This window comes from Chrysemys picta, chromosome 1 (assembly GCF_011386835.1).
Source record: "Chrysemys picta bellii isolate R12L10 chromosome 1, ASM1138683v2, whole genome shotgun sequence".
NCBI lineage: Eukaryota > Metazoa > Chordata > Testudines > Emydidae > Chrysemys > Chrysemys picta.
In genome coordinates, this window is record NC_088791.1 from 8104040 (window position 1) to 8122954 (window position 18915).

The window sequence follows — 18915 nt, forward strand, 5'->3', positions numbered from 1 at the left end:
CCCCCTCATTCTTCTCTTCTGGAGACTAAACAATCCCAGTTCTCTCAGCCTCTCCTCATAAGTCATGTGCTCCAGACCCCTAATCATTTTTGTTGCCCTCCGCTGGACTCTTTCCAATTTTTCCACATCCTTCTTGTAGTGTGGGGCCCAAAACTGGACACAGTATTCCAGATGAGGCCTCACCAATGTCGAATAAAGGGGAACGATCACGTTCCTCGATCTGCTGGCAATGCCCCTACTTATACAGCCCAAAATGCTGTTAGCCTTCTTGGCAACAAGAGCACACTGTTGACTCATATCCAGCTTCTCGTCCACTGTGACCCCTAGGTCCTTTTCAGCAGAACTGCTACCTAGCCATTCGGTCCCTAGTCTGTAGCAGTGCATGGGATTCTTCTGTCCTAAGTGCAGGACTCTGCACTTGTCCTTGTTGAACCTCATCAGGTTTTTTTCTGCCCAATCCTCTAATTTGTCTAGGTCCCTCTGTATCCGATCCCTACCCTCTAGTGTATCTACCACGCCTCCTAGTTTAGTGTCATCTGCAAACTTGCTGAGAGTGCAGTCCACACCATCCTCCAGATCATTAATAAAGATATTAAACAAAACCGGCCCCAGGACCGACCCTTGGGGCACTCCACTTGAAACCGGCTGCCAACTAGACATGGAGCCATTGATCACTACCCGTTGAGCCCGACGATCTAGCCAGCTTTCTATCCACCTTACAGTCCATTCATCCAGCCCATACTTCTTTAACTTGGTGGCAAGAATACTGTGGGAGACAGTATCAAAAGCTTTGCTAAAGTCAAGAAATAACACATCCACTGCTTTCCCCTCATCCACAGAGCCAGTTATCTTATCATAGAAGGCAATTAGGTTAGTCAGGCACGACTTCCCCTTCGTGAATCCATGCTGACTGTTCCTGATCACTTTCCTTTCCTCTAAATGTTTCATAATTGATTCTTTGAGGACCTGCTCCATAATTTTTCCAGGGACTGAGGTGAGGCTGACTGGCCTGTAGTTCCCCGGATCCTCCTTCTTCCCTTTTTTAAAGATGGGCACTACATTAGCCTTTTTCCAGTCATCTGGGACCTCCCCCGATCGCCATGAGTTTTCAAAAATAATGGCTAATGGCTCTGCAATCTCACCCGCCAACTCCTTTAGCAACCTCGGATGCAGCGCATCCGGCCCCATGGACTTGTGCACGTCCAGTTTTTCTAAATAGTCCCGAACCACTTCTTTCTCCACAGAGGGCTGGTCACCTTCTCCCCATGCTGTACTGCCCAGTGCAGCAATCTGGGAGCTGACCTTGTGCGTGAAGACAGAGGCAAAAAAATCATTGAGTACATTAGCTTTTTCCACATCCTCGGTCACTAGGTTGCCTCCCTCATTCAGTAAGGGGCCCACACTTTCCTTGAGTTTCTTCTTGTTGCTAACATACCTGAAGAAACCCTTCTTGTTACTCTTAACATCTCTTGCTAACTGCAACTCCAAGTGTGATTTGGCCTTCCTGATTTCACTCCTGCACGCCTGAGCAATATTTTTATACTCCTCCCTGGTCATTTGTCCAATCTTCCACTTCTTATAAGCCTCTTTTTTGCGTTTAAGATCAGCAAGGATTTCACTGTTTAGCCAAGCTGGTCGCCTGCCATATTTACTATTCTTTCTACACATCGGGATGGTTTGTTCCTGCAACCTCAATAAGGATTCTTTAAAATACAGCCAGCTCTCCTGGACCCCTTTGCCCTTCATGTTATTCTCCCAGGGGATCCTGCCCATCTGTTCCCTGAGGGAGTCAAAGTCTGCTTTTCTGAAGTCCAGGGTCCATATTCTGCTGCTCTCCTTTCTTCCTTGTGTCAGGATCCTGAACTCGACCATCTCATGGTCACTGCCTCCCAGGTTCCCATCCACTTTTGCTTCCCCTACTAGTTCTTCCCTGTTTGTGAGCAGCAGGTCAAGAAAAGCTTTGCCCCTAGTTGGTTCCTCCAGCACTTGCACCAGGAAATTGTCCCCTACGCTTTCCAAAAATTTCCTGGATTGCCTGTGCACCGCTGTATTGCTCTCCCAGCAGATATCAGGGTGATTAAAGTCTCCCATGAGAACCAGGGCCTGCGATCTAGCAACTTCTGCTAGTTGCCAGAAGAAAGCCTCGTCCACCTCATCCCCCTGGTCTGGTGGTCTATAGCAGACTCCAACCACAACATCACCCTTGTTGCTCCCACTTCTCAACTTTATCCAGAGACTCTCAGGTTTTTCTGCAGTATCATACCGGAGCTCTGAGCAGTCATACTCCTCTCTTACATACAACGCAACTCCCCCACCTTTTCTGCCCTGCCTGTCCTTCCTGAACAGTTTATATCCATCCATGACTGTACTCCAGTCATGTGAGTTATCCCACCAAGTCTCTGTTATTCCAATCACATCATAGTTCCCTGACTGTGCCAGGACTTCCAGTTCTCCCTGCTTGTTTCCCAGGCTTCTTGCATTTGTGTATAGGCACTTAAGATAACTCAATGATCGTCCCTCTTTCTCAGCATGAGACAGGAGTCCTCCCCTCTTGCGCTCTCCTGCTTGTGCTTCCTCCCAGGATCCCATTTCCCCACTTACCTCAGGGCTTTGGTCTCCTTCCCCCGGTGAACCTAGTTTAAAGCCCTCCTCACTAGGTTAGCCAGCCTGCTGGCGAAGATGCTCTTCCCTCTCTTCGTTAGGTGGAGCCCGTCTCTGCCTAGCACTCCTTCTTCTTGGAACACCATCCCATGGTCGAAGAATCCAAAGCCTTCTCTCCGACACCACCTGCGTAGCCATTCGTTGACTTCCACGATTCGACGGTCTCTACCCCGGCCTTTTCCTTGCACAGGGAGGATGGACGAGAACACCACTTGCGCCTCAAACTCCTTTATCCTTCTTCCCAGAGCCACGTAGTCTGCAGTGATCCGCTCAAGGTCATTCTTGGCAGTATCATTGGTGCCCACGTGGAGAAGCAGGAAGGGGTAGCGATCCGAGGGCTTAATGAGTCTCGGCAGTCTCTCCGTCACATCGTGTATCCTAGCTCCTGGCAAGCAGCAGACCTCTCGGTTTTCCCGGTCAGGGCGGCAGATAGATGACTCAGTCCCCCTGAGGAGGGAGTCCCCGACCACCACCACCCTCCTCCTCCTCTTGGGATTGGTGGTCGTGGAACCCCCATCCCTAGGACAGTGCATCTTTTGCCTTCCAATCGGTGGAGTCTCTTTCTGTTCCCTTCCCTCAGATGGGCCATCTAGTCCACTCTCCGCATTAGCACCTGTAGAGAGAACATGGAAACGATTGCTCACCTGTATCTCCATACAGGTGTTGAGTTTACCACTCAAGAAAGAGATCTTGGAGTCATTGTGGAGAGTTCTCTGAAAACATCCACTCCATGTGCAGCGGCAGTCAAAAAAGCAAACAGGATGTTGGGAATCATCAAGAAAGGGATAGATAATAAGACAGAAAACATCATATTGCCTCTGTATAAATCCAGGGTACGCCTGCATCTTGAATACTGCATGCAGATGTGGTCGCCCCATCTCAAAAAAGATATATTGGAATTGGAAAAGGTTCAGAAAAGGACAACAAAAATGATTAGGGGTATGGAACAACTTCCGTATGAGGAGAGATTAATAAGATTGAGATTTTCATCTTGGAAAAGAGTCGACTAAAGGGGGATATGATAGAGGTCTATAAAATCATGACTGGTGTGGAGAAAGTAAATAAGGAAGTGTTATTTACTCCTCATAACACAAGAACTAAGGGTCATCCAATGAAATTAATAGGCAGCAGGTTTAAAACAAAGAAAAGGAAGTTTTCTTCACACAACGGACAGTCAACCCGTGGAACGTCTTGCCAGAGGATGTTGTGAAGGCCAAGACTATAACAGGGTTCAAAAAAAAAACCAACTAGATAAATTCATGGAGGATAGGTCCATTAATGGCTATTGGTGGGGATGATCAGGGATGGTGTCCCTAGCCTCTATTTGCCAGAAGCTGGGAATGAGCGAGAGGGAACGGATCACCTGATTATTACCTGTTCTGTTCATTCCCTCTGGGGCACCTGATGTTGGCCACTGTCAGAAGACAGGATACTGGGCTACATGGTGTGACCCAGTATGGCAATTCTTATGTTCTTATGGTAGTTGTCATTCTTCAACAAAAAGTGTAGTAGTTAATTAGACCTTGACCAATGACTAGATCCACAAAAAGGGACTTTGGCACCTAAGTCTAAATCCTCAGCTCCCCTGCTCAACTCCTTTTTAACCATGTAAAGGTCTGTTTACGCAGCAGAGAAAGCCCTGTGGCTGGCCCATGCCAGCTGACTGGGACTCAAGGGGCTTCGGCTGCAACCCGAGCTCTGGGACCTTTGCAGGATCCTAGAGCCTGGGCTCCTGCCTGAGCCCACAAGTCTACACAGCAATGAAACCAGCCCCACAGTTCAAGCCCCACAAGCATGATCTAAAATGGGTTTTCCATCGAGAACAGCAGGGCCTTTTTAGTTTAGATTTAGGATGTTGTTCAGAAGAGTTTTTGGCAGGTTGTCATGTCAGATTTCAACCCTTCCCCCCAAAGCCAGACAGGAACAGTTGAAGTACAAGATGCCAGGCTAGCTTGAATCAAAGCTTCAATTCAAGCAACAAGTAGGTTAGCATTTGCAGCTCAGAAATCCGTCAGTCTGACAGGGCAATGCCTGTAAAGAGTTAATTGTTTCTGTTTTTAAAAAACATTCGCAGAGAAGGAACAGATTTAAAAACCTAACCAAGCTTTTAAACACTGCTCAGGATATAGCTAGCTACCTTCACAGGAACACAAGCCAAACGTAAAACAAAGGAAGAAAACAGCCCCTTCCTTAGTCACTCTGTGCCAGACGGGAAATCGCACAACACTGATATTGAAGAGGAAAAACTTTCCCTTTAACTTGTGCTTTCTATCCAGTTACAACATTAGAGAGGAAAAAAGAGACTAAGACAGAATACACCAGCAAATGCATCATGGCGACAGTCCAACTCGAATCTGCAGCAAACGAACCCTATTGCCAACCCCTGGTCAACTTATAGCTGGAATTGTGTGTGTGTGTGTGTGTGTGTGTGTGCCCGACCTACACAGACTTTGTGCATCCGCTTAAGTTTACTTTTTAAGTGTGTAAAGTTAAGCACATCCATAAATCTTTGCAAGGCTGGGGCCATAACTTGTAGGCCTTTCTACTCTCTTGCTCTTGGGGACTTTTGTCCTTCTTCTTCCTTTATGGATTCTGGTTCAAGGATTTTGTTTGATGCAAGACACTGATGCAGCAGCATCGAAACAAACTCGCCATTTGAATTGCTAAAAGGAATTTCATCCACACCTTTTGCTCTATTTTAATTATCATGGCATCCACTCTGAGCACTCCTGGGGAATTCTGCACCACTGCGCGTGCGCAGAATTCATGTCCCTGCAGATTACTTTGCTTCCCCACAGAAAAATGACTTCTGCCGGGGAAGCAAAGGGAAGCTGCAAGAGTGGTTATGAGCTCCTCCTCCGCTGCAGCAAGGGCGCATCATTTCGGGGACTTGGAACAGGTGGAGAGGTAAATCAGTGTGTGTGTGGGGAGGGGCTGCGGACACTCCTACCCTGTGCCAGGGTCGGCTGCTAGCTCCAATTGGGTTGGCGACGGGGAAGGATGGGACTTCCTCTTCCCCTGAAAGGAGCAGCTGGGGCCAGGTCAGTCCCAAACCCAGAAACCTTCCCTGACTGTAGGAAGCTCTGCACCTACCCCTGCTTCCTGTTCCCATTGCTCCAGAGCATGGGGGGGGGAGCAGGGTCTCTGTATGGGGAGCTGCTCCCTCATCCACCCAACCCCCATGCATCTGACTCCCCCATTCCCATCCCCCCACTGAGCCTCACCCCCGCACCCAGAACTCCCCCACCTAGTCCCTCGCACCCGCACCCAAACCCTCACCCAACCAAGCCTCAGCCACTGCACCCAACCTCACTGCCAAGCCCCTCCCCTCTGCACTGGGACCCTCCCACCAAGCCCCTTCCCCAGCATTTGGACCCCCCTGCTGAGCCCCACCCACCCTGCATCCAGATCCCCGCCAAGCCCCTTTCCCCTACATCCATACCCCTACCCCTGGAGTGCTTCTAGGCCAGGTCAGGCCCTTGTTCTCTGACAGGGCTGGGTGCAGCCTCATTGCCGAGTCCATGTCCCATCTCCATGCAGCCAGTGGCCTGTGCTCCCCACTGCCATATGGGAGCCTCCACATTTCTTTATTGACAAATAAAATTTGCAGAATTTTAAAATACTGTGCACAGAATTTTTATTTCTTTTGGTGCAGAATTTTTAATTTTTTGGCACAGAATTCCCTCAGGAGTAAACTTCCACTAGATGAGCACAGGCCATCATTCAGTGGTTTGGGACTTACCTCCCATGAGCCGCTATTCTGACTGCGACTCCATGTGGACAGACACCTGGGGGCTCCATTCTCTCCAACAAGGCTCCATGCAAGTCGACCTCAGACCCAGGGTCCAGGCCCCCTGCTCCAATGACTCTTTAATTATTGGTCCACAGTGGAACAGCTACCACAGGAGAGATTGAGAGAAACCCATAACAGAATATCCCGTAGCCCAGAGCTCAGAGGTCTCACCTGAGCGGTGGGAGATCCCAGATCAAATCCCTTCTCCTCCTCAGGTGGAGAGGGGCTTGAACTGGGGGTGGGGGGTCTTCCACATCCCAACTGAGTACCCGAACCACTGAGCTAAAAGTGATAAGGGAGCTCCGTCTTTGACCCCTCCCGCAACGTTAGGGCTTCCATATTTGAACTTTCAAAAAAGAGGACACTCCATGGGAGGGGGTTAGCCCCGCCCCCTATCCACTCCCTCCCACTTCCCGCCCCCTGACTGCCCCCCACAGAACCCCCAACCCATCCAACCCCCCCCCCCCCGCTCCTTGTCCCCTGATCGCCCCCTCCAGGACCCCTGCCCCTAACCGCCCCCCTGGGACCCCACTCCCATCTAAGCCTCCCTTCTCCTTGTCCCTGACTGCCCCCTCCTGAGACCTTCCCACACTAACTGCCATCCTAGGAGCCAACCCCCTACCTGTCCCCTGACTGCTCCAACTCCTATCCACACCCTCGCCCCCTGACAGCCCCCCCAGAACCCCCGACCCATCCTACCCCCCTGCTCCCTGTCCCCTGACTGCCCCCCAGGACCTCCTGCCCCTTCTCCAGCCCCCTTACCGTGCCGCTCAGACCAGCGTGTCTGGTTCCACATGGAGCGCACAGCCCCGCCCCCCAGAGCGCTGCTGGCGCGGCATGCTGAGGCTGTGGGGGAGGAGAGGGGGGAGCAGGGGAGAGACTCTGGCTGCTGGAGGCCCCGATGCGACCAGCTCAATCTGGCCCGGCTGCTCTGTCAGCCGCGCCGCGCTCTGCATTGGGAGGGAAATCCCAGACCTTTTTAGATTTTTGCAAAGTCCTCCGGGACGGCTATTTAAAACCCCCAAATCCGGACACGTCTGGGATAATCCAGCCGTATGGTAACCCCACCCAACATCTTGCAATAGCGGCAGAGGCACCGAACTCCAAAGAGGGCTCCCGGCTGTGACTCCCTAGCCGAGAGAGATCTGCAGCCCAGACGTAGTCACTTAGAGACTGGTCAGCGTCTCCCATTGGCTGGCTTAGGTGGCTTCCTGCCTACCATGCTGCGTTCTAAGGCAGTGGTTCTCAAAGCCGGGCCGCCGTTTGTTCAGGGAAAGCCCCTGGCGGGCCGGGCCGGTTTGTTTACCTGCCGTGTCCACAGGTTTGGCCGCTCGCAGTTCCCACTGGCCGCGGTTTGCCGCTCCAGGCCAATGGGAGCGGCGGGAAGCAGCGCGGGCCGAGGGATGTGCTGGCCACTGCTTCCCGCCGCCCTGATTGGCCTGGAGCAGCGAACCGTGGCCAGTGGGAGCCGGGAGCCGCGATCGGCCGAACCTGCGGACGTGGCAGGTAAACAAACCGGCCTGGCCCGCTAGGGGCTTTCGCTGAATAAGTGGCAGACCGGCTTTGAGAACCACTGTTCTAAGGCCCCGCTCTCTCCCCATACATTGCGTGCGGAGTCTGGTGCCTAGCTCAGGCTGCACGGATCCCAGGGTTTTTCCAGGGCCCCTGCTCCACCTCTTACTCTTACTCCCAACCCCCGCCCCCGTTCAGCCTTTTCTCCTGAGGACCCATCCCTGCTCCACCTCTTCCCTTGAGTCCACACTGTCTTCTCCTCTTCCCCTGGTCCCACCCCCTTTTTCGCCTCTTCCCCCAAGCCCATGCTCCCATTGCTCACTCCTCTGCCCTCCTCTCCTTGTCGCTCGTTGGATTGTCTCAAGAAGCCTGCCTGCAGGTAGGAGGCAGCCCTGGCTAAGCAGGGGCTGGCGCGGGTTCATGACCCAGTGCCTCCACCCACCCCATGGTAACCGGACTTTTGGTTTGGGTATCATTTAGGGTTGCCAAGTCCCCAAAAACCAGACACCTGGCAACCCTAAATGGCACCCGGACACAGAAGCCAAAACCCGGACTGTCCAGGTAAAATCCTAAGCCTTAGCCTCGCTGTGCCTCAGTTCCCCATCCGTACAATGGGGGTAATAACACTGCCCCGCCTCCCAGGGGTGTGTGTGAGGATAAACACATGAACGAGCGTGAGGCGCTCAGACACTATGATAATGGGAGCCCCAGAGTACCTCAGACAGACACACAGATAGCTAGAAAACACAATGGGGCCATGGGGGTGCGGGGTAGCGGGAGCTACTGCAGTGGAAATAACAGTAATAATGACAGCAGCACGTTGGAGAATTTTAGGTGAAGTAACTTCTTGTTATTATGCTTGAAGACTGGGCTTTAAATCCTATCCTTCCACGCCAGCTGGGAACACGCCTACAGCTTTACAGCTCTCTTAGGGGTTTCTCTGTAGCACCCCTACCAAGCTCCCACATGCTGTTAACAATGGGTTGGAAAATGAGCTCTGTCCTTTTAAGACACACCCCTCGCCTCTGCCCAGCTGTGATTGTTTGCAGAGGGGGCTATAAGTGAGCTGGGCGGAGGCTAGGCTGAGTGCAAGCTGTTTTGTGTGGCGCTGGAAGAGTTAGGTTACCAGCATGGTGAGTTTGTGACATGGTGGTTTGCAAGTGTTGAGTTATAAATTGGGCTGCAATGCTGGTGGGAAGTGAATGAATCCAAATGGAGCTTTTCCTTTGGTTGCTCTTATTGGTGAAAGCTGGGGTGGGTTTTCTGGGGATCTGCTGCTGTTGTTAGAGCCATTTTCCTCCCCCCTTCTTCCCCCCTCCCCCAAAAAGAACTCAGCTCCCATTCCAATAGCTAAATAAAGCTTAGCAGTTGTTTCAAGAGTGCCAGGCTGACAGTCTAAGTATTGTGATCTCCTGGGGGCAGGGACTTTTTTGTGGCACTGTTTGCACAACAACTAGTGCAAGGGGGGTGTTGGCTTGTGCAAGGAATCCTAGATACTTCTGCAATACAAATAATTAGAGGGATTTTTCCAAAGGGCTCAGTTTGGACTGCTTGGCAACTCAGTTGCTTAACTTGATGCTTGAATGGGACTGAGATCTCTGGGGAGATCTGGCCCATGCCAGACTAAGGGGCTGGTACTTCTGTTATGGAGAGGGATTGTTTCTGTTTTAATTGAAGTCAACAGTAAAAACTCCTAGCCCAATGAGTGGGTCTCTGCTAGTATTTCCTTAAACTGGGATTGCTATGGGCTGACTCTCAACCAGCTTAGCTTAACCCTTGTAAGCTGGATTGTTCGCTGTGTGGGGCAGGGTGTGTAGGCAGGAAACTGGGCCCTAACTGGGGAGTAAGGACTGGTAGCCCTATCCTGCCTTAATGCTTCCCTGTGGCTAGGGCCCTGTGACTGTATAGGGGTCTATTAACTGAGTTGGGTCTACTTCAGGATTCCAAAGCGCTGTACAGATACTAACTAACTAGCCCCATTCTGAGGGGGGTGAATGTTCCCACCTTACAGAGAGGGGCACAAGTGTACAACAGTGAGTCTAGCATTAACTCAAGCAGATTCTTAGTGGTAAAGCTGGAATGAAATGGTGTAGCTAGAGGCAGGGTGGCCTAGTGCAGCAGTTCTCAAACTGTGGGTCAGGACCCTGTTTTAATGGGGTCGCCAGGGCTATCATTAAAGTTGCGGGGGCCCAAGGCTGAAGCCAAAGTCCAAGCCCCACTGCCCAGGGCTGAAGCCCTCCAGCTTCAGCACTCCCCAGGGCGGGCGTGGGGGGAGGGCTCTGGCTTCATTTTCCCCCTTCCTGGGGTCTTGTAGTAATTTTTGTTGTCAGAGGGTTGTGTGGCAATGAAGTTTGAGAAACTGTGGCCTGGAGGATGGAGCACTGGTCTGGGACTCAGACCTGGATTCTATTCCTGGCTCTGCTGCGGGCCTGCTGGATGACTTTAAGCAATCCCTTCCTTTCTGTGAAATGGGGATAATGAAGTGATCTCAGGCCCTGCTTTAGGAATGACTCTGGGGGAGTTTTATGGCCTGCACTAGCTAGAAGCTCTGACTAGAGGATCACAGTGGTCCTTTCTGGCCTTAGGATCCAGTTCCTGACTCTTAATCTTGTGTTCAGTCTATTTCTATTATCAGAAACTAAGTAGTTAGAATACCATCAATATGCCTGGAGTTTACTGGACCAGCCCCTGCTCTGATCAGCTCACATCTTACATTATAGCTGTGATAATCTTTCTCACTCTGCATTACGAAGCTGATAGATCTATTAGTCTATGTGGAGTGACAAGTAGGGTGACCAGACAGCAACTGTGGAAAAACTGGGACAGGGGTGGGGGTAATAGGAGCCTATATAAGAGAGACCCCAAAATCGGGACTGTCCCTATAAAATAGGGCATCTGGTCAGCCTAGTGACAAGCCCCAAATTATTGATGCGTCTTCTCTTGTCTTCCCAGCCCTAGTTCTGTGTAAATTTCTCTACTGAATCTAAACTGTCCACATGCCTATGGAGTCAATTGTCTCCTCAGAATTTTTCCCTAAATTGGAAAAGGAATAAAGCTGAATTTTAAGCGAGCAAGTAAATAGCTTGATCCCCGTCCCCGTGGAGAGAGAAGTTGGCCGGCCTAGCTTAAACATACAGGCATCCAAGTCTGGATGGAGGGTAGGATCCCGCGAAGAGGCACTGCTTGTTTTCCCTCACTTCAGGATGACCTTAACGTTGAGCAGACTGAAGCTATGGGCTACATGATGAAGCATATGGCGGTGTAGCTGCTTTAAAGTCTCTAGCATAGCCGCTCTAAACTGACAGGAGAGAGCTCTCCTGTCAGATTAATCTATCCCCTCCACTCAAGGAGCGCCAGTAAATCTGTGGGTGAAAGACTCTCTCCTGCTTACATAGGGTAACTAGATGTCCTGTTTTTAAAGGGACAGTCCCATTTTTGGCATAGGCGCTGACTCCATGGGTGCTCCAGGGCTGGAGCACCCACGGGGGGAAAAATTGGGTGCTCAGCACCCACTGGCAGCTCCCCGCCCAGCTCGCCTCCTCCCCTGAGCATGCCGGGGGCCTGCTTTTTTCCCCCTTGCTCCCAGCGCTTGGGCTGCGAAACAGCTGTTCTGCGCAGCAGAGGAGGAGGAAGGCGGCGTGCTTGGGGAAGAGGCGGGGCTGGGGCAGGGATTTGGGGAAGGGGTCCAATAGAGGCAGGGAGGGGGCAGAGTTGGGGTAGGGACTTTAGGGAAGGGGTTGGAATGGGGCAGGGAAAGGGTGGAGTTGGGGGGGGGGGGGGGGGGGAGCACCCACTGGCACAGAGGAAAGTTAGCGCCTATGATTTTTTGGGACTTGTATAGGCACCTATTCTCTTCCCCCCCCCCCCCCCCCCCGGTCCTGTTTTTTCACAGTTGCTATCTGGTCACTCTACACTGACATAGCGCTGTCTACTCTGGTGCTTAGGTTGGTGTAACTTATGTCGCTCGAAGGTGGCTTATTCACACCCCGGAGCAACATGAGTTGTACCAACATAGCCTCAGTCCCTCATTGCCAGCACAGCTGCTGGAAAGCTTCAATTCCATTGATGGGTCACTAAGGTTGCAGTTTTCATTGCCTGAACTCTAATTCATAGTTAAAGCTTCCACACCAAGTCTGCCCCTTGTGTTCATGCCCTGCAATAGGGCTCCGTATACAGTAGGTACAGAGGGAAGAACTGGATTGTTGCTGGTTCTCATTATGCCAGGAAAGAGTTAATTTCTCTTCTGGAACGACTGGCTCTGCAGGACTCACAATAGTAAATGTAATTCCCCAGCCCTCACCAGTTGGAAGAGGAATCTCAATACGCACAAGGAGCAGGACAAAAGCATCACCTTAAGTTTCATATCAGAGCAGCCAAAGTCTCTGATAACATTGCTCTGAGTGTGCTCCAGTCCAGTGTCTGGTGTCTCTCCTACTGCAGTAATGTGTGTATTTAAAGCATTTCACAATGTCCACTATAACAGGGTTTAAAAGAGAACCTCCATGAATGTTTCTAGTTAAGTCCATTCATGGGTATTAGCCAGGATGGTGTCCGTAGCCTGTTTGTCAGAGGGTGGAGATGGATGGCAGGAGAGAGATCACTTGATCATTACCTGTTAGTTTCACTCCCTCATACACCTGGCATTGGCCACTGTTGGTAGACAGGATACTGGGCTGGATGGACCTTTAGTCTGACCCAGTATGGCCGTTCTTAACAAATTAAAGCTGGCCAAGTCTCGGGATGGTCTGTCTTCATCTGGTAGAACAATCTGGAAAATGGGCTGGTCTTAGGCACATCACGCCAATCACATTTTCAGTACTGGAATTCCCTTTGCCCTTCAAACCATAAGGCCAGGAGTTTTCCACTTGAGCAGCTCTGACTGCACTGAACCAAACACAGCCCTCGCTAGAAATAAGCAAACTGTCTTAAATCCCCTTCTAGCCTTTGGGCCTGGCCCATGTGCCGTTGGAGAACAATGGTTAGACATGGCTCCAAGAAGCCATGGTAGCCTGTATGGTAGCTCTGTCCAGTAACCAAGCTAAAGCCCTGCTTGTCTCTCAATCGGGGGATCCTGGTTTAATGTGGCCTTAACAGGGCTGTGCGCATAGGACAAGGCTGTAGTTGAACAGCTGGAAATCGAGCCCATTGGTCTATTCCCATTTCCCAGAAGTGATGGATGAACCTCCCCACACCCAAGCTGCTCTTGAGCAACACTGTAGCTCTGAGCAGGGATGGAAGTGGAGTGACTGGCTCCCTGTTTCTGGGCGTGAAACACTGACTGAACAACACAGTTAAAGCCACAGTTTCATGGATGCAACGTCTTTGTGTGCCTCTTCCCCATGCAGCGGGAGTGTATTTCTGTCCATATTGGCCAGGCTGGCGTGCAGATGGGCAATGCCTGCTGGGAGCTGTACTGTCTGGAGCATGGGATCCAGCCGGATGGAATCATCTGTTTGGAGAAGTCCCTGGGGCAGGCTGATTCTTCCTTTGGGACCTTCTTCAGTGAGACTGGGTCAGGGAAGCACGTGCCCAGAGCGCTGTTCATAGACCTGGAACCCACAGTCATTGGTAAGACACCGGAATCTGCATAGACCAGATCCCTTCTTAGAGTTTCGATCACTGACCTGCTGGGAAGAGGGGAAAACACAACCTTCCTCTCCACGTCTCAATAACTTCTGACACTGAGCTTATCCTGCAGATAACCCAGCGTTTGGGGGTAATCCTGTCTTTGAGCCCAGATCCACAAAAGCTGTTTCGTCTCCTAACTTCTGTTTGCTTCCATGGAAGTTAGGAGCCCAAATACCTTGTGGATCTGGGCCTTACTGCCCAGATTGCTGTTGACTGAGTGTGGGTACTACAGAGACTCTAGAACGTGCTGAGGCCCTGAAGGTGTTCATGACCCCTCCTCCTCCCTTACAGATGAGATCCGAACTGGGACCTACCGCTCCCTGTTCCATCCTGAGCAGCTGATCAGTGGCAAGGAGGATGCTGCCAACAACTATGCCCGTGGCCACTACACCATTGGGAAGGAAATCATAGATCCCGTGGTTGATAGGACTCGTAAAATGGTAAGTGGGCAAACTCCTTTTTCCGTACTTCCCTTTAGAAGTCAAAGGGACTGCAACCCTTCTAAACCAGACTGGAATAATGCTGGTGAGGGATGAGGGACTTACCAGAACTGTTGGGGAGTCGGTGGGATTTCCTTTATGCCGTGCTCCTCTCATTGTCTCTTTGCTGACTGAGGAGAGCTAAATACAGAGCCCATCACTCCTGGTATAAGGAGGTAAAGCCTTGACTTGCTCTTCCTGTAGTTAGCCTAGAAATAGAGCTCCTTGTGGGGGCTTCTCAAATACTCCTCTAGCACTGGGAATCTTACTGAATGACAGCTGCTCATTCAGTAGCGGATTTAGTGCTGTCAGGCACTGGCCTCTCACTGCCTAGACAGCTAGCTTGAATGCCAACTCTGGCTGAAAGTCAAGAGGAATAATTGTATCTCACTCCCATGTGATCGTTGTGTTGGGGTTTTGTAGCTGGAACTGTGAGTGGAAGAGCAACCCAAGAATACACCAGCCACAATGTCAACTTGTAATGGCATTTGTCCACCCAGCTGTTGTATGGGAATCTAGCACCAAGCCTTTAATTCAGTGAATGTTGACAAGGCTCATTCTTGGGATGGGAGGAAACCCTCAAGCTGACTCATGAACCAGCATCTTGCTTGGTACAGGCATTGTGTTCTACCTCGGCTGGCTGACTTATTCAATAAAATCTTCCACCAGTATTATCTGGTTGCTGTTTTGGGAGTTCTTGTCTTGATGTCTAGCAATCTTGAGTTCCCCAACAGGTTGTCATTACAAACTACTTCTGACTTTGTATTTATGCATCATAATTACACACAGACCTTCAGTTATCCCATCATGGGCATGTATTAAGTAGCTGATGTCTGGATGGTGATGGAAGGGAAGAGGGGACCCAGCATGGGTAGCATGACCAACACTGGTTCAATGTCCTCTTACCTTGTGCAGGCTGACCAATGCAATGGCCTTCAAGGGTTCCTGGTCTTCCACAGCTTCGGAGGAGGCACAGGCTCTGGATTCACGTCCCTCTTGATGGAGCGCCTCTCAGTGGAGTTTGGGAAGAAGTCCAAGCTGGAGTTCTCGGTGTACCCTGCCCCACGGGTCTCCACTGCGGTGGTGGAACCCTACAATTCCATCCTGACCACCCACACCACGCTGGAGCACTCGGACTGTTCTTTCATGGTGGACAATGAAGCCATTTACGACATCTGCAACCGGAACCTCAATATCGAGCGTCCCTCCTACCACAACCTGAACAGGCTGATAGCCCAGATAGTGTCGTCCATCACTGCTTCCCTGAGGTTCGATGGTGCCTTGAATGTGGATCTCACTGAATTCCAAACTAATCTGGTGCCCTATCCCCGCATACATTTCCCCCTCACTACCTATGCGCCCATAGTCTCGGCAGAGAGAGCCTACCACGAGCAGCTCTCGGTGCCTGAAATCACCAACGCTTGCTTTGAGTTCTCCAACCAGATGGTGAAATGTGACCCTCGCCGAGGCAAATACATGGCTTGCTGCCTGCTGTACCGGGGGGATGTGGTGCCCAAGGATGTGAATGCAGCTATAGCAGGCATCAAAACCAGGAGGTCCATCCAGTTTGTGGACTGGTGCCCAACTGGGTTTAAGGTGGGCATCAATTACCAGCCCCCCACTGTGGTGCCGGGGGGAGACCTGGCTAAAGTGCAGCGGGCCGTCTGCATGCTGAGCAACACCACGGCTATTGCAGAAGCCTGGGCCCGTCTGGATCACAAGTTTGACCTGATGTACGCGAAACGGGCCTTTGTGCATTGGTATGTGGGGGAGGGGATGGAGGAGGGGGAGTTCTCCGAAGCCAGGGAGGACATGGCTGCTCTAGAGAAAGACTATGAGGAAGTTGGCAGGGACTCTGCCGATGGGGATGAGGCAGAAGAGGGAGAAGATTATTAAACACTTGTTCTAGGCATTAGCCTGGCAGTGCTATTCCTTTAATGGGCCAGATGTATCTGGGGTTACATTTAGTGACTTGCAGTCTGCTTCTCAATGCATCGCTGAACACACTACCCTCCTTTCATGCTGTAACTTCTGACAGTCGTTTGCATGTGTCGTGTCCTCTGCTTGCCAGTTGTGTTTGAACCTGAACTGTGGGAATAAATTCTTAACTGCAAACCCCTCTCTCTCTCTCTCTCATTCAGCTAATGCTGGCAAAACGTGGAGGTGGGAATTCTAACTGTATGTATCCATATCTCAGGCTTTTGCATACTTCCTAGTACAAATGACCTGACTTTCAGGGGCTGAGTTTCTGCTTCTATTACAGACCGTAGTGGAAGCAGTAGGTTTGGGCAACCAGGGACCTGCTTCTAATCTGAAGTTAGGCACATGGGAGTGTTTAAATATAGGTGCCTGAATTAACTCCTTCCCCTGAACTCAAAAATTCTGAAAGTTTGAATCAACCAGTAGGTTCACAAGGAAGAAACTTACAGATGTCTAAGTATATTGCATCAAAATATCACAGGGTACCAGATCGGTAAGGGGTTGCAGACACCTAGATGTGAAGGTGGTCAATAGCAGTCAGCAATATGATTCTAAACCAAACCTAGGGCTTGGCTCTCTTCTTGGGGGGGAAAGAGGAGTTAGTAGTACCCTCTTAGCCTAACAAACACACAACGTCTACTCTTTCCGCGGTGAATGTGGAGTGACTCCATTGCTGGTTGGAGCTGCTACAGCCACATACTGGAATAGTAGAGAGGAGAATTTGGCCTTGGGTGTTTATTAAAATACAAAACAAAATACCATAGCAGGCCCGTGGGGCAATATGATCCTCTGGACTAAAGATGGGAAAAGACTTGAGCTGGTCTTTCCCCATCATCTCCTATGGCAGGGCTATTCTCTGCAGTGCATGCTGAGATGTTCTGTCCGGTTCTCAATGCCTTCAGCAATGTTTGTCACAAGACCCCTAGGGAGATGCTTTCAGGGTCTAATGGGGGTGGGGGCGGGGGCGGGCGCACACAGCAGAGGGGGAGGGGAAATTATCCTGATACACAACTTAAATGTTTTTTTTCTTCTTTTTAATCTCTTAGCTGTAGTCCTCTCCTTCCTTGGTAGTTATACCCTCTGGGCCAAATCCTCAACTGAAATCTAAGGCACCCCATTACATCTGAGGATCTGAGCCTAACTCCCATTGCTTCCCAGTTAGGTACCTCAGCCTGGTCCCAAATGCTCAAAAGTATTGAAGTTCCATCTGAGCATATGACCCTTTATACATGTGTTAATAATTAGCTCACAGCGGTGCTTATCTGGGCCCTGTTGCATGTGCACCTCACCATCTTTAATGCCAGTGTCCTCACTAAGGTAGGGCAGTGTGGTTACAAATGGGAAACTGGGGCACAGGGGCTAAAGCCCAGATCCTCCTAGATATTTCAGTTCCTAACTCCCAGTGTGACCAAGGGTCTTTTGAGAGCCTGGGCCAAAGTGACTTGCCCAAGGTCACACAGGAAGGCTGTGGCAGAGCAAGTCTCCCAAGTTCTAGCTTAGTGCTCTAATCACTGGGCCATCCTTCCCCTCCTCCTGCCCCATTCACATTCGGTTTGTTTGATGGCCCAGAGCTGGGTGAGGAAGCTCACGCTGTAGCGACGGGGGCTATGCCAGTGCACTCTATGCCCTGCTTTCATAGGCCTTTAGCAAACCCTGCCTCTAGGGAAGTGTTTTGGGATCTAGGTAAGAACCTGAAATCAAATGAGCCGTGAGTTAAAATCAAAAACGGCATCTGCCAGGACTCCTAGGTTCAGTAGGGATGTATTCGGCTCAAAGCAAGTGAAGGTCTGGAGGAGCAGTGAAGGTAAAAAACCAAACTGGCGTCAAGCCTGCGCTGGATAAGTTTCTGGAGGGGATGGCACGATAGGACTGCCTGGGATGGCATATGGCCTGGTGGTGACTGCCAGTAGCAAAAATCCCCAAGGGCCAGAGACTGGACCCTAGATGGGGAAGGCTCTGAGTTACTCCTGCAGGTGGGGTGGCAAGATCTAAACCTGGCTACCCCCTCAAGGAGCTTAGCTTGGTTCCTGGTGCTCGGGTGCTAGTAACTCAGGGAGAGGGACATGGGTGCTGAGTGGAGGGTGGCCAAGGGCAGACTTTGCTCACTGGGCAACCCAGAGGGAGAGAGGAGAGACACGTTGGCACCAGGGGGCCGGTTGTCTGGAGAAGGGGGGGTGGGGAGGATAGCCAGTATGCTTGGATGGCCACCAGCCACCTGCTCAGAGCAGGAGCAGCAGTGGAGAGAAAGGAGGAGTGAGATTCAAACAATAACCAAGTAAAAGCCTGGGAAGAAAATCTTGCCTGACCAGAGGAAGGTCCCCAGTGAGAGGCCTACCACTGGCAATGCTGGTGGGGGGGGGGAGGGGAAGCCATTTTGGAGGAGTCCAGAGCCAGCCACTGAAAGGGCAGGACTGGCTGTGGGTGAGCCCCAGGTCTGCATGCATGGGGGAGAAGGCCCCCCCTGAGAACAGGCTCTGGGAGCCTGGTAGCAACATCTCTTTAGCTTGGTCCCTTTGCTGGTTGAGGTGACTCCAAGTACATAGAGTCTGGTTGGGAAAACTCCCTCCCCAGTCTGGTGGTGTTCATCCTCTGCTCCTAGATAAACTCAGTTACCTGGGGGCAAGTGCTGCTCTTGGCACTAGGTCAGGGCTGCCTGCCTGCTGTGAGGGGATCTGAGCGCTAAGGAGGAGAGCGGAGTTTGGAGTGTAGCAGAGTTGTTCTGATTTGCACCCGGAGCCCTGCCCCCCTTTGTGATGAGGTCGGAAGCAGCCTGATTCCTGCACAAAGAGGACACCCACTAGCTGTGATCCTCAGCCCCTCTGTAGTTGTTGAGGAGCCCACAAGGAAGTCAAATAAAGAGCC

The 18915-nt window shown here is 51.1% G+C and overlaps 1 protein-coding gene across 2 annotated transcripts; it reads left to right on the top strand.

Moving 5' to 3' along the window:
* Nucleotides 1-8994: 8994 nt before the first annotated feature.
* LOC101946674 (tubulin alpha-3 chain-like) lies at nt 8995-16188 on the top strand. Of its 2 annotated transcripts, XM_065552461.1 has the most exons (4): nt 8995-9099; nt 13312-13534; nt 13886-14034; nt 14989-16188. In XM_065552461.1, exons 1-4 carry the CDS (start codon nt 9097-9099, stop codon nt 15967-15969), a joined length of 1356 nt encoding a protein of 451 aa, XP_065408533.1. In that variant the 5' UTR covers nt 8995-9096; the 3' UTR covers nt 15970-16188. The 2 variants fall into 2 exon arrangements, with proteins under 2 accessions (XP_065408533.1, XP_065408529.1); XM_065552457.1 differs by lacking the exon at nt 8995-9099 and having other exon boundaries at nt 13306-13534.
* Nucleotides 16189-18915: the final 2727 nt, after the last annotated feature.